We start from the raw sequence: 14959 nt of genomic DNA, 5'->3' as shown, positions 1-14959 counted from the left end.
GTGAACTTCAGAAAAAATATTGTCTTTAGGGCCCTGAAATCTCTCTTTAGTTGTTAATATTCTGGACACCCTTCCACTGTGGGACAGGCAATAATCACTCCACCCACATTGTATAGTGGGCTGTGCAAGCTAGGGAGGCACATTTTGTCCTGGAAGAAGAAGAGAGTACAGGATGGTAGCAGGGTCTGCTGTTGGAGCCAGGGGCCAGTGCTATTTAAATGCAGATCTCTGCTGATCTAGAAAACATCTTTGTCTAGGATGAAAGTCAAGGTCAGTAATCATTGTGCTGTGTCTTTAAGGACACTGTAGCCCTATGGTAGGTTCTCTTGTCACTCAGGCTTCACTAGCCAATCAATGCCTCCAGGAAACCTGTCAGTCACAAGACATACAGAGCCCTTCCTAGTGCCAGTTTCAGGCTTGTCTCTGAAGAGGAGCTGGCGTCTTTTTTGAGAGCTGTGATGCAATTATGGCTACAGAAAGCTGAGTGGAGAGATTTGGCAAGGGTGGTGGCCATGATTTGGTGAGTGAGGGTCAGCTGTCCCCATATGGGGAAGACCAGATGGTTAAGAGAAACATCAAAAAAAAAAGCACTGAATCACTTACAACCTTTATCAAGACAAAGGAATTCCAGGCCCCAGTGACAGTCATAAAGTAGAAATGTTGTATTCAAAAGTTTTTCATTTGTACAAAGTAGATGTATATTTGGCATGCGTGGTAGTCATTAGGTCAGAAACTACCTGATATATTCAACTTAGTGACTAAGGGTAGGTAAACTAGTAAAATTAAACCTATGTGAAAGTATGAGTAGAGTATACAAGTGCTTGTTTATTTTATTTGAGGAAAATGGAAGGGGAGTTTGCAATACTTTACATTTATGAAAGAATAAATAGTGCCTCAAATCTCAGTATCTGGATATAGGAGAGATCATGATTTTATAGTGAATGGGCTATTTCAGTTTGAAAAGTACAAACAATAGCCCAGTAGGTCAGAGATCAAAAAGCAAACAGGAACCCTCCTCTCATCATTTGGAATTCATCAATTATCCTACCAGTTTCCTAGGATGTAGAAAGAAAATATTTTGGATTACAGGGTGACATGAAAAAAATATTGCTGTACAGACAAGCAAGATTTGCACAAAATTGTTTTCAGACTCCTTCAGGTCATTCCCTAGCTATATTGGCATAGGTGATAATCAATTTTAATGAACAGGGCTTCCCACGGTTTTTCACTCTGACATTCTTGTTGGAACAATTTCAGGATGTTTTTCCATTCATCTCCCTTGGCATCCTACCTTGTAAGGTCCTTGCATCATCCTAATTCAATGTCTTGTTTAATTTTTGCAGTAGAGAGCTCGAAGCAAGTCAATTTAAAATGAGTCATCCCTGGGGTCTTCCTGTCTATTCTCTTAGATCAAATCATGGTGCCTGTGGTTCAAGAAGATCCCAAATGTCTTTTGAAGCTTGTTTTGATCGTGAATGTAGGGTTTAAATGTGAAGTCTCAGGGAGAAAAATTTTCAAAAATTCTACATGGAGTATAGATGAGGCTTGTCAAAGGAATAGTCATTAGAATGATGACTTCAGTCACCAACAATATTACAACCCCTTGTGTTCACAAACAAATCAACTCTATATGTATCAGCTGAACACACAGGGATCTATATGCCCGATACTTCATCTGTGATAGATAGTTCTTTTTATGATGTTCTCTTGGATTTTTCTTTTCTGGTTCCTGCAGAATATTGTTCCTTTTTACAACTTTAATGCTTCTCAATGCTATTCAAAAGAAGAAAGTCATGTATATAGTGATGGAAATGTAGTGATTGCTGCACTTGTTCCATTTTATAATTCTTATCAGGACAGGGCACTTACTTTTACGAGTTTCATACGACAAACTCAAAAAAGGTAAGTGGTTTCAAATTTTATTACTTTTCGTTATTCAAATTTCATTGAACTCAAGCAAGTTTGGATTGTCATAAATTTAATTTTATTTCCCACCCTGGCAAGCCCTCTCAAGTACTCAGAAACTTCTTTCTCAGGTGTGTCTTCCTGTTCCTTTTTCTCCCCTCTCAAAGAAAATACAGTGTTTTAATCCATGTTATTTTAAACATTTGATATTCTCAATCTCTGCATTCCTTTTCAGTGCCTTCAGCTGTCCTGTGTTGGGGTATTTACATGGTTTTCTTTGCAGATGGAATATCTTGCAATTTGGCTTGTTGTTTTGGGCCATTTTCAATGTGTAGTATTTCACCCTTCAGGAGAAATGTTGCCAGTGATCACAGTGACTACAGAGTCCCTATGTGATGATCGTGGGGTGATAGGGAATGCCAGTGCTATCTGCTGTTGTTTAGCAGGTCAGAATGTGAGACTCTGGGAGATCTACTTAAAATGCTTCAAAATGATTTGCAATTTTCAGGTAAAATTTTGATTAAAAACCTTTTAGATTCTGTCAATTTGGCACCATTTGCTCCACTTCATATATGTCTTTCTAATTATTAAAATTGGTATAGATATGCTGGGCATTGGTGGCATACTCCTTTAATCCCAGCACTTGGGAGGCAGAGGCAGGTGGATCTCTGTGAGTTTGAGACCGCCTGGTCTACAAGAGCTAGTTATTGGACAGCCTCCTATGCCACAGAGAAAACTTGTCTTGAAAAATAAAATGGTATGGATACTATCTGGAGCTCACACAGATATTGATTGTGAATTTTCAATGTAGTATCCTAGTTTTGTGCCTTTTATGGTAGAGGTCAGTGGTGCTTATGGCACTTAAGTTAGTAAAATGTCTTATACTCAACTGTCGAGAAATGCCTACAGAGACTTTCTTGTGAAGGATGCAAGATCTCTATTATTAGATGCAAAATTTTCTGTAGATGTAAGGTACATGAGACCTGAGACTGAGAAAAATTTTTTATACTCAATTTTAACACAAAGCTGGAAAATGGAAATGCAGAAGCAAGGTTCAAGTAGAGAGTCGGCACACAGACAAGTAGAAGTGACAATGAAATTAGGTCCTTGTGATATGATTGTCTTTGTGTTGAAACAGGGGTGAGGTGACAAGTGCTCAGCACAGCAAATGATCAGAGAGGAAAAGTTGATAGATTATGTAGGATATGATACATAGTCTGTAATAGACATAGCAAGTATGGTGACAGACATTCATTTACAGGAAGGTGCCTATGAGTCTATTCGTGGAAGATGAGTTTATTTTGTCTTTTACCCTTTTATACATGTTCTTTCTGATAATCATAAGAAAGGACATGAAATGTGTGGCAAGGAGTATATTCATTACAATATTTTTTTTCTTAATCTCTAAGTTGTTTTATTGTTAGATCACAATTTAAAAGATAACTAAACATCATATATCTATACTCCTATATATATTTTTATATATTTTTATATATTTTTATTATAAATGAATTTGTTGTGGCCACTCAGAGAGGACCCCAAGTCTTCAAGGAGCATAACAACATTAAATTCATGTACATGAAGGTCCTTTTATTTCCAGAAATCCAGCTAGGGTGGATGGAAGACCTGAGACTACAAGTCTTATTAGTGTTCCCATAGTTAAAGATATTACTTAGCACATTAAGTCTTTATACATAGTTATAGCACAACAAATTTTCATACAAAGTAAAAATGGGGCCTTTAGAAGACAATAACTGCCTTTAGATAGGTAGAATTAATTGTCACATCTGTGCTCCAGGATTCAATGGCCAGAGAACATCCTATGGCTCTGAGTTAAAGGAGTAGCTGCCACTGCTGTTGCAGATACTCATGGGTCTGGGATTCTGATCAGGTAACCTCATATAACCTTCCTCACTTAGTTGGGGACTTTTGTTTTCTTTTGTTTTTTTCTATCCATTTACCTTAGTGGCCCAGAACACATCAATATTAATATATTATTTTTGCAATACAGTATATATAAAAACTGTTCCCTTTCAGATTAATGCTGGTTTATACATATTAGCAGAATTACTAATTTTCTGATCAGGTATATTTTAAAATAATTTTGTGAATGAATAGTAATATTCCCTGTGACAGATTAAAAACAGTCAATTTCTCTACTTATGTACCCCCATCATTTTTCATATTTTTTGAAGATACAGTTTATAGGACAAGTTCAATTGCCATTTTTATAATGCAACTACAAGAATTTCCATATATATTAGTCACTCAATGAATAATAGAGGATATCATGCTCTTTTCATTGTGAAACTGATATTTAAATGAGTATGTAATTTTCAAAGTAAATGAACCAGACAACAAAATTACTGATTTTGAGCTGTATTATTTGGTATGATCTTATCTGTTTATCATTTCTCAGATTATGGCTCTGCTCTTTAAGTTGCTTTTTTAAAAATTCTATAAAGTTGTAACACCTGAAATAAAATCGATTGTAAGGTTATTAGATATTATGTTTACTAAGAAAAAAGCTCAAAAAATAACCAATTACAGATAGATTATATAAAATGTACTTATCCATTAAATAAAATATAAGTAAATTGTTCCACACGGTTAATAATTAGAAAGTTACATCTCTATCTAAAGGACCCTGTTTTTAATTAAAAAAAAAAACTATTCCATAACGCTCCCTAAAGTTACCACTCTCTGAGGAGTGAATGGGTTGTGGGGTGAGGAGATGCTGCGGGGAGTGCGAAGACTGGATGAAGAGGTAACTGGGATAGGTTTGGAAAATGAGATTGTTCTTAAAAGTTCTATAAAATTGTCTTTAATGCCTTTATAGATGACTTGACTATAGGGAAAGGAATATGCAATAGAACCTGTTGATTATATTTGCTCAATTATTACTCCCATAATTAAAAGGGAAAGCAGCTCCAATATGTATGAAAGGGGTTTGAGGAATACCAGAAAGAAAATATTTTGACAGATTTTTGCTAATGAACAAAGGCCATAGATAAAATTCCAAACAAATGACATTGACATTTCAGTTCTTCCAGACACCAAAACTGATGTATCTGTAATGTCTCAAAACTCTTAAAATCCTAACTGGCCTATACAATAAGTCTCTACTCAAAACTGGACATTGGTACCTTATCTCAGGAAAAACAGAATGTAAAATGAGTTAAATATAGAGGGTCTGAAGGGCAAATAGAGATATGAAATCCTTATTAAAGATGTAATCATAGTCTAATGGAGATGCTTGTCAAACAGAAGAGGGATATGAGGACCACTAAGAATAAACTACATAATGGTCAACCAACTTTAAAACTTTTAAACACTAATAAAACAGGGACATGAGTTGGTTGAAAACACTTGGTTATGGAAAAAACTGTTCAATTATGTCAGCCTGTTTAAAGCATGGAAAGTGTTAAGATGGGGCCAAGGTTATGCTTATGTTTCCACAGGAGATAAAAGGTTATGGACACCATCAAAACTGATAAAAATCTGTGATAGGGAAAGTCCTGTGTATATATCAATAAAGCACTGTTGGCCAATAGGAAAGCAAGATAGGAGTGACTAGGAGTTGAGGAGGACTCTGAGAAGGAGAAACACAGGGAGTCAAGATGTAACTGCCATAGGGATAAGAAGCCTGGAAACTTTGCTCTGGTAAGAGAAATACTTAGATTAACAATTATGGGATAAATACTTAAGTCAGAGCTAGACAGTAAGAAACAAGCAAGGCCAACAGCTACATAATTAATATAGCCTCCTGTGTGTTCATTTGGGACTGATGCGGCTCTGGAACCAGGCTGACAAGAAGGCTTCCCTTTACAAATCTGTCATGAGAAAGAGGAATCTCTTGGATGTTTATGCTGCTGAGATGCCTCTCAGAAGATAAGATAGGGAAGGCGTTTGGAGCAGACAGCCAATCCACCCAGCTATGGCCAGCATAGCATTTGTGTGAGGAATGAGAGGCACTTACTTGAGTTTCTCAGATACCTTAGAATGTTACAACCTTGTACCTTGCTATGTTATAGGTGGTATCTATGTAGAACACAGGGACTGATCATACTTACTGGGCCTATATTCCAAGTCATCCAATTAGATCAGCAGTTAAGTTGAACAGATATGGATAGTCCTGTGGTGGTTAATGAGTCTTCTTCTCTACCTGGTCCTTATGACAAAGGAGTTCCTGTTCAGCTAATGGAAGAGGGTACAGAGATTTAAAATTATACTTTGGGAGTAGAAGAAATTCCTATTTGTATGGTAAATTGAATTCAGTGCCTAAACATAACCTTTCAAATATGTAGTAAATAGTACTCAAGATCATCATTCTAAGTTTTATTAAGATTTGTTTACTTCATGCATCTTGTTTTAAAGGACATGGGATTAATGTGGCTAATTCCAAAAATATACCCTTGTGTTGTATGTGGGTTCCCAGTAAGGAATCTGACTGGGTACATTAGCAGCAATTTAAGAGAGAAAAACCTGAAGCCGGGCTTTAGTGGTACACGCCTTTAATCCCTGCACTTGAGAGGCAGAGGCAGGCGATGTCTGTGAATTTGAGGCCACCCTGATCCATAGCGTGACTTCCAGTAGAGTCTCCAAAAAATACAGAGAAACCCTGTCTCAGAAAAACAAAAAAAGAAGTGAGAAACCTGGAGTGCTAATTAACATCGCCCATGTAGACAGAATTTACTGTGGCCCTTATGACATCCTTTGGGAAAAATTTTCTCATTTAGTTAAGATGAAGATGGTATAAAGCATGTGTGTGCAATAAACTAGGTTTTCTTTTCTGCTGAAGTTGAAGTCACCTTCAGGTAAAGTATTCAAATCCACCATCAGGTCATTCAAGGTTGTTGTGTAATACATTCTGCTAAGGAGGTAGGAACATAGTGAAGGCATGGAGAATGAGGAAAGCAGATGAGAGAAAATACAGTATTGAGCACAAAAAACCCCCCAAATCTCAAGTCATGACTGTAGGCTGTTAATCCACTGGAAGATTACTCAATCATTGCTCTCTTCCTTGTATGGTTCTCAGAATGGAGAAGGACATGGGGGAGATGAAAGATTTTTCAAAGATCTTTGCTTGGGAGGGAGATATTTAAACCCCTCCCAGGTGCAGAACTTAATGTTGCTTTAGGTTTGCTATATGCAACTCAGGGAGACATCAACATAAGCATCATTAATCCTTAATTAGACAACTCAAATGCTTCCATCTCTCCATCTGTGTACAGACAGAAGGAATGATGTGTGAAGGCTTTGGGGTGATATAGTACAGCACAGGTGAAACTTTCAGGATGCAAGTTTCCATCTTCTGGTTATTTCACTTAATAATCAAAGACTCTGGGGTTTTGTATGTGCTTCTAATTACCAGGAGATTCCAGGGTTATATAAATTCAAGTCAACTCTCCTGTCCAGGAATTTTAACTCCCTCAAGGCCTTTATGGAATTAAAAATCTCCACATACTATATACCCTGACATTCAGATTATAACCATTACCACGATGAAAAAAATTATTGTTTGTAAATACATAACATAGAAGGTATAAGAGCCATTGCAAAGCCGGGCGGTGGTGGTGCACGCCTTTAATCCCAGCACTCGGGAGGCAGAGGCAGGTGGATCTCTGTGAGTTCGAGGCCGGGCTGGACCGATAGCCACCAAAACAATACAGAGAAACCCTGTCTCGTAAAAACAAAAAAAAAAGAAAAAAAAAAAGAGCCATTGCATCATACTGTTATATGAGTATCATTCATAAATATTGATAATCATTCTCTGCAGAATCAGGAACATTGCCTACCAGTATTCTGTGTCCTTCATATTCGCCATTGAGGAAATCAACAGAAACACTCACATTTTACCAAACACATCTCTAGGATTTGACCTCTACAATGTCAACAGCAATCGATGGGATACTCTGGAGGCACCTTTTCTTTGCCTCACAGGAATGGGTATAATGATTCCCAATTACACATGTAGAAGGCAGAATAATGTTGCTGCTCTACTTACAGGAGCATCATGGCCAACATCTGCACATATTGGGAGACTGCTGAATATCTACAATTTTCCACAGGTGACAAACAAGAAACCTGTGTTACACTGCAGACATTTCAGGCTTAGTAAAAAGTACAGAAGTGAGAATATGTCATTATCAATTGAAGAGAATAAATCAGACATTTGGTTATAAAGCCTCAGATACTTGGCTGGAGATAGAGAATAGGAATAGTTTGAAACTACATTGGGTGGGTAGAATATGCTGTGTCCTGTGAGGTATTATCTATAAATGTTTTCAAATCATCATAGGAGTTTAAAGCACAATGAGCAGAAGTTATTCTCTATGAAACCAAAGTGCTGCCTTGGGTTTAGGATTGTGTTCTATTTCAATGTTTTCATTCTTGTTTCTATTTGAAATTTCCTTCAGGTTTATTTTGGGCCATATGTCACTATCCTGAGTGACAGACACCAATTCTCTTCTCTCTACCAGACAGCACCCAAGGACACATCTCTGCCACATGGCATTGTCCTTTTGATGCTGCATTTCAAGTGGACATGGGTAGGACTGGTTCTCATGGATGACAACAATGGGGCTGAGATTCTCTCAGATCTGAGAGGAGAGATGGACAGGAACCATGTGTGTACAGCATTTGTAGGAATGATTCCAGGCAATGTGGCTTCATTTTTCAATAAAAACAAAGCTATTCTCCAGATCATGATAACAACTGCAAATGTGGTTGTCATTTATGGTGACAATGAATATTTAAGTGGCATAATCTTATCTATAGGATACTATTTAATGAATTGGAAAGTCTGGGTCATGAAGTCACAATGGGATCTCAATTTTACTGCTGATGTTTTCATGTTGGATTCATTACACGGGAGTCTCATTTTTACACATCAGCATGCTGAGTTTTCTGATTTTAGGAAGTTTATCCAGACATACAACCCTTCCAAATACCCAGATGATTATTATCTTGCTTTTCTTTGGAAACGACACTTCAATTGCTCCTTTTCTGGCCCTGATTGTAAAATTCTTGGTAACTGTCCACCCAATGTTTCCTTGGAAATGTTGCCTAGAAATTACTGGGAAATGGACATGAGTGAAGAGAGTTACAATGTATTCAATTCTGTATATGCTGTGGCTCACAGTCTCCATGAGATGACCAGCAAGCAAGTGCAAAATTATCCCCAAGAAAATGGGGAGATGAACATTAACCGATGGGAGGTAATTTTCACCTTTTCTATTTTAAGAATAGCAGGGTGAAAAAGTAATGTTTTATTTTATTTAAATTAGAAACAAGTTTGCTTTATATGTCAATCCCAGCTCACTCTCCCTCCCCTGACCCCCATCAACCCTCATATATCCCTGTACCCCACACCCTGAACTCCCCTGGGAATGTGAGGCTCTCCATGGAGGATATCAAAAGTGTGTCATATAATCCACTGCAGGGCCTAGGCTCTCACCCATGTATCAAGGCTGAGATAGCATCCTTTCATGTGGAATGGGCTCCCAAAGTCCATTTATACACCAGGGATAAGTACTGATCTACTACACAAGGCCACATAGATTGCCAAGGCCTCCTCACTGACACCCACATTCAGGGGGTTTGGTTCAGTCCCATTCTGGCCTCTCAGTCATTAGTCTGGGGTCCCTAGACTCCCCGTTGTTGAGATAATCTGTTTCTGTGTGCTTCTCCAGCCTGGTCCTGGCCCCTTTGCTTATCACATCCTCTGTGACTGGGTTCCAGGAGTTCAGTTCAGTATTTAGCTGTGCTTGTCTGCCTCTGCTACCATCAGCCACTGGATGAAGGCTCTAGGATGACATTTAAGGTAGTCATCAAACTCATTATTGGGTAGTGCATTTAAGGTAGTCTCTCCACTATTGCTTAGTTTGCCAGTTGGTGTCATCTTTGTAGATCACTGGAAATCTCAATAGTGCCAGATCTATCCTCAAACCTACAATGACTCCCTCTATTATGGTATCTCTAATCCTGCTCTCCTCTATTCATGCCCTAACTCAACCTTCCTGCTCCCCCATGTCCTCCTCTCCCCTCCTAATGTATGTCTTTTTGTGACTGGTTTACCTCACTCAGCATTGTTTCTCCTAGTGTCATCCATTTGCCTGCAAATTTCAAGATTCCATTGTGCAAATGAACCACAGTTTCTCTATCCATCTTAGGTTGAGGGACATCTAGTTTGCTTCCAGGTTCTGGTTAGTATAAAAAATGAGGGCATGAATATCGTTGAACAGATGTATTTATTTTATGAATGAGCATCACCAGATTCTGCATTTCTTTTAGCTTAACCACTTTCTCAAGAATATGAATTTCAAAAATGCTGCTGGAAACACTGTGGTTCTGGACCCACGAAGGAAATTAGATACAGATTATGATATTCTCAACCACTGGAATTTTCCACTTGGTCTCAGACAAAAGATGAAAATTGGAACATTTTCTCCAAATGCTCCAGAGGGACAAGAAATATTTTTGTCTGACCATATGATACAGTGGCCCACAGGATTTGCAGAGGTGGGTTGGATCTTATCTAATAGGTTTGATCTCAATCAATAAACATTAATTTGTGGATGTAATGGCTTTTGATTCCTTACTCAGTGCCCATCTGTATACATAAAACTACTGTCTTCTGAGGAATTATTTGTTTCCTTATTCTGATTAATGGGATTGTTTATTTTTAAATCCTTTTTTCCTATGGGCTCTTACTTCCAGTTATAAATACAGTATCAATTCATTCACATTTCATCCATGTGCTGAAACCACCTGACAAGAGCATTAATTTGACTCCCAGATTAAGAAATGTAAGTTTATAGTCATTGAGCTTTAAGGCAACAGGAAGTGCATAAGAGCATGGAGTTAGTTACATGACAAAAGCAAGAACCGGACCCAAGAAAACCAAACCAAACCAAACCAAAATCCAGGCCGACCTAACATAAGAACATAGCCTTTTGTTGGTCACACTTGCCATTAGCAGCACATAATGTTTCAGGCAAACATGTAGGCAAGAGTCTGAGGAATTATATCATGTTGTTTGTTCAGGCAGGTAGTAGATATTGGAGAACACTGCTCTTCACATCCCTTTTTAGTTTTCATTCAGTAAACAACAATTGCCAATAAAAAGGTGCTACATATTGCCATTTATGTCTTCTCACTTTAAGTGCCTTAATGTAACCATCTTTCACAGAAAGTGAGCAAGACTAGCTTATTTGGTAATTCTGAATCAGTCAAGCTGAAACATGTAGATTACACATCACCATTGGAAAACAAAGCTGCTTCCTGCAGCTGTCAGGAAGTACACATTAGGACCGCAATGGCATTAGAGTTGCCCCTTTAGACATGTTCTCAGTAACCTAAATTTTTCTTAATTTTCCCTACCTCTAATATTTACACACTGGTTCATATTTTGTTGTCTTATGATCATTTGATTAAATACAGTGAACTTCATACCATATAATATATTGAAATAGGAGCTATACATCAAAACAGGGATGCAAGTTATATATATATATATATATATATATTGTTGTTTGCATCCTATTGTTCAGTAATGGAAAATACCACTTTTGTTGTTTTAAACTGTCCACTCCTGAAGATTTTCACCATGTATTTTATTCTCAGCTTCCTCGCTCTGTGTGCAGTGAGAGCTGTTTTCCTGGATTCAGAAAATCTGCCCAGGAGGGGAGGCCTCCTTGTTGCTATCACTGTACTCAGTGTCCACACAATGAGATTTCCAATGAGACAGGTAAGTGTCATGCTCACTGGGTGACAACTGGGTCTCCACCTGTTTGGAAATGTCTTCCTCATGCCTCTTGGTTTTCAACTTTCTCTGTTCTATATACCTTTTTAAAATTCTTACTCCATGACTTGCTGTATTACTTGGTGCCTGACCACTGATGTCCTCATTTCATCCTTCTTTTGATTCTTGATTCTCATTCCCAATATCTCTCATCTACATACTGTTTCCACATATTTCCCCTGCCCATGCATTCTTCTTCCAGTTTACTGGCCATTAATCTCTTTGCATAATGAAACACATTTTCTAAATCATAAACAAATGTAACCCATCTTCATTTAATATTCCACAACAATATTATCTGAAAGCATATCCAAGGAATAGGACATAGGCATGAGACTCTTGAAAACAGTGACTGGAATGAGCATGGTTAGACACAATGTTTAATATGGAGAGAAAATCAAAGAGGATTCCTGAATCTTAACATTAATATCTAATAGATTCTTCATATAACAATTGAAATATTTTGAGTAAAATAATGTCTTTCCTGAACACTCAGATGTGTTAATATTTCCTCTTAAGGAGTGGAGAAATTTCAATGTTTTGGTGAGTTTGATTTGCCTAAATTCAAAATGTGCATATTGAGCCATACTATACATGCTATCAAAGACTTACTGTGCTTATACTTTGTTACATTGGAGTCATATTAATTTGATGCAAATGTTAAATATATTCCTTGGAGGAAACTAGAAGCAACAGTATCAACCAATGCATTGTTGCAGTTTAAGGAGGCACTTCCAAATATATATAGTAACAAAGAAGAAACTAAAACAAAAATTCTAAATATTTCAAAGCAGTGAATCTCATACTTCAAAACTTATAGAATAATGTGTAACTATCTTTAAAAATATAATTTTCAATTTCTAAAAATATTTATCATGACTTATATACCCATTGCTTTTATTATCGAAGATATAAGTTTGTACTTATGGGCCATTCATGCTCAGATAGAATCAATAGAAATAATCACACAGGCTGTAGAGGAGACAAAGTACCTTGAGAGTGAGAGAGTAACATGATGGCAGAGCTGGAAGAAATAACAAATAAAATGCTGATAATGGAGTAAAAGAGAGTAGGCACTAGCAACATGATGAATTCAATAGATCTTTAAATGTGAATTTTCAACAAATTGAAAAATCCATTTTGCAGAAGTATTGAATATTTTAATGGAAGGAAAATATTATAAATACAATGATATTTTTATCTTTTTACTTAAAAAAGGAGCTCAAAAATTAAAAGTGATTAAGCATCACTCAATTATTTCAAGAACGAATAAGACTAAAATTGCAGACGTATATCTATCTGTTAAATTGATCATTTATCCCTAGAAAGGAATAAACAGTTTCACAAAAGTGAACTTTCCAAGTTTGAAAAATCTAATAACTGTCATTCTAAATGCAGTATCAGAGAATCAGCACCCTGAAGAATTCATTCATTAAACATTATGGGAACAGATTAATTTAGATCTTATGACTGAGGACATTCATTGAAATCAAATAAAAACACATACTCCTTGTACTGAACTCTCAGAAAAAAGTCACATATGGGAATTCAGATTGAGTTGATACTATGACCAATTAGATTTATGTAATTTAAATCAGTACTTTATGCATATATAAATAATTACTAGTCATTATTCAGGTGAAAATATATTTAAGTATGCTAATAAAAAGAATAGACTTGCTTATTATATGTATAATAAAAAACCTAGAATCATTAATTTCAAAGCATTTGGGAGTTTTCAGTATTGAGCACTGATTTACTTGAGCCTGAAACAACAAAAGATATGTGGGAAAATTCCAGAGGGCTGGTGCTGGGAAGTGGTTTGGGATAAAGGGGTAACCTGAACAGAGACTCACAATCTTTGAATTCCTGAGCAGATATGGATCATTGTGTGAGGTGTCCAGAAAGTCATTATGCAAACACTGAGCAGAATCACTGCCTCCAGAAAACAGTGACCTTTCTGGCCTATGAAGACCCTTTGGGGATGGCACTGACCTCCTTGGCCCTGAGCTTCTCTGCGCTCACAGCTGGTGTTCTTGGTGTCTTTGTGAAGTACCACCACACTCCCATCGTCAAGGCAAATAATCAGGCTCTGACTTACATCCTACTCATCACTCTGACTTTCTGTTTCCTCTGTCCTTTGCTCTACATTGGCCACCCCAACACAGCCACCTGTATCCTGCAGCAGAGCACATTTGCAGTTCTGTTCACAGTGGCTCTTTCCACAGTCTTGGCCAAAAGTATTACTGTGGTTCTGGCTTTCAGGATCACAGTTCCAGGGAGACTGATAAGGTGGATAATGATATCAAGGGCTCCTAACTTCATCATTCCCATCTGCACCCTCATCCAACTTGTGCTCTGTGGAATTTGGCTGAGCACCTCTCCTCCCTTTGTTGACTCAGATGCTTACTCAAATCATGGACACATACTTATTATATGCAACAAGGGCTCCACTATTGCCTTCCATTCTGTGCTGGGTTACCTCTGCTCCATGGCACTTGGGAGCTACACTATGGCTTACCTGTCCAGGAACCTGCCCGACACATTCAATGAAGCCAAGTTCATGTCCTTCAGCATGTTGATTTTCTTCAGTGTGTGGGTCACATTCCTTCCTGTCTACCATAGCACCAACGGGAAACTTGTGGTTGCCATGGAAGTATTCTCTATCTTGGTTTCTAATGCAGGTATCCTAGGTTGCATCTTTATCCCCAAGTGCTATATTATTTTGTTAAGACCACATAGGAATATGCTTCATCAAGTCAGGAACAAAGCACATTCTAGAGGAAAAGTCGATTATACAGTTTAGTCCATGGTTTTCTTAATTATATATAATACTTCATGTCAATATAGGAGCAATCCAGTTGACAGAGATAGTGAAGCAGTGTAATGTTGGATAATTATTGTTTTCTTTTATTAATGAATCCATCATTACATTCTCATTTTGGAACATGTTTTGCATGTTTATCTATATTAGAAAGATTAATTTGACAAATATTCTGGCTTGTGATAGAGGACATTTGTATAATAAGTACATTAAGGTGAAATAAGTCAAACATGGTAGCTTATTTGAAATTATGGAATATGTTAGAATACTACTTTAAAGATCTGACATCTTTGCTTCAATATTACATGCTATCCATTTCAGGTACAATAGATGGATCCTAGAAGATTGTCAAAATGCTCCTATATTCATTAAATTTCACTGAGATTTATCCTTTTTTTTTGGTTTTACAAGACAGGGTTTCTCTG

At 37.2% G+C, this 14959-nt stretch overlaps 1 protein-coding gene across 1 annotated transcript; it reads left to right on the top strand.

The window, feature by feature from the left end:
• Positions 1-1696: 1696 nt before the first annotated feature.
• Positions 1697-14516, top strand: LOC121135299 (vomeronasal type-2 receptor 116-like). The gene is made up of 6 exons (XM_040733823.1): positions 1697-1902; positions 7685-7976; positions 8325-9125; positions 10201-10428; positions 11533-11656; positions 13588-14516. Exons 1-6 carry the CDS (start codon positions 1697-1699, stop codon positions 14514-14516), a joined length of 2580 nt encoding a protein of 859 aa, XP_040589757.1.
• The last annotated feature ends 443 nt before the right edge of the window (positions 14517-14959 follow it).

Source organism: Mesocricetus auratus, unplaced genomic scaffold, assembly GCF_017639785.1.
Source record: "Mesocricetus auratus isolate SY011 unplaced genomic scaffold, BCM_Maur_2.0 Super-Scaffold_100037, whole genome shotgun sequence".
Lineage (NCBI taxonomy): Eukaryota > Metazoa > Chordata > Mammalia > Rodentia > Cricetidae > Mesocricetus > Mesocricetus auratus.
This window is presented reverse-complemented; position numbering and strand designations above follow the sequence as displayed.

Coding starts and splice junctions, on each gene's coding strand:
- LOC121135299 (XM_040733823.1), top strand. CDS start 1,697: ATGATGTTCTCTTGGATTTTTCTTTTCTGGTTCCTGCAGAATATTGTT. Junction 10,429..11,532: donor GGCCCACAGGATTTGCAGAG/GTGGGTTGGATC, acceptor TTTTATTCTCAG/CTTCCTCGCTCTGTGTGCAG. Junction 11,657..13,587: donor TGAGATTTCCAATGAGACAG/GTAAGTGTCATG, acceptor ATTCCTGAGCAG/ATATGGATCATTGTGTGAGG.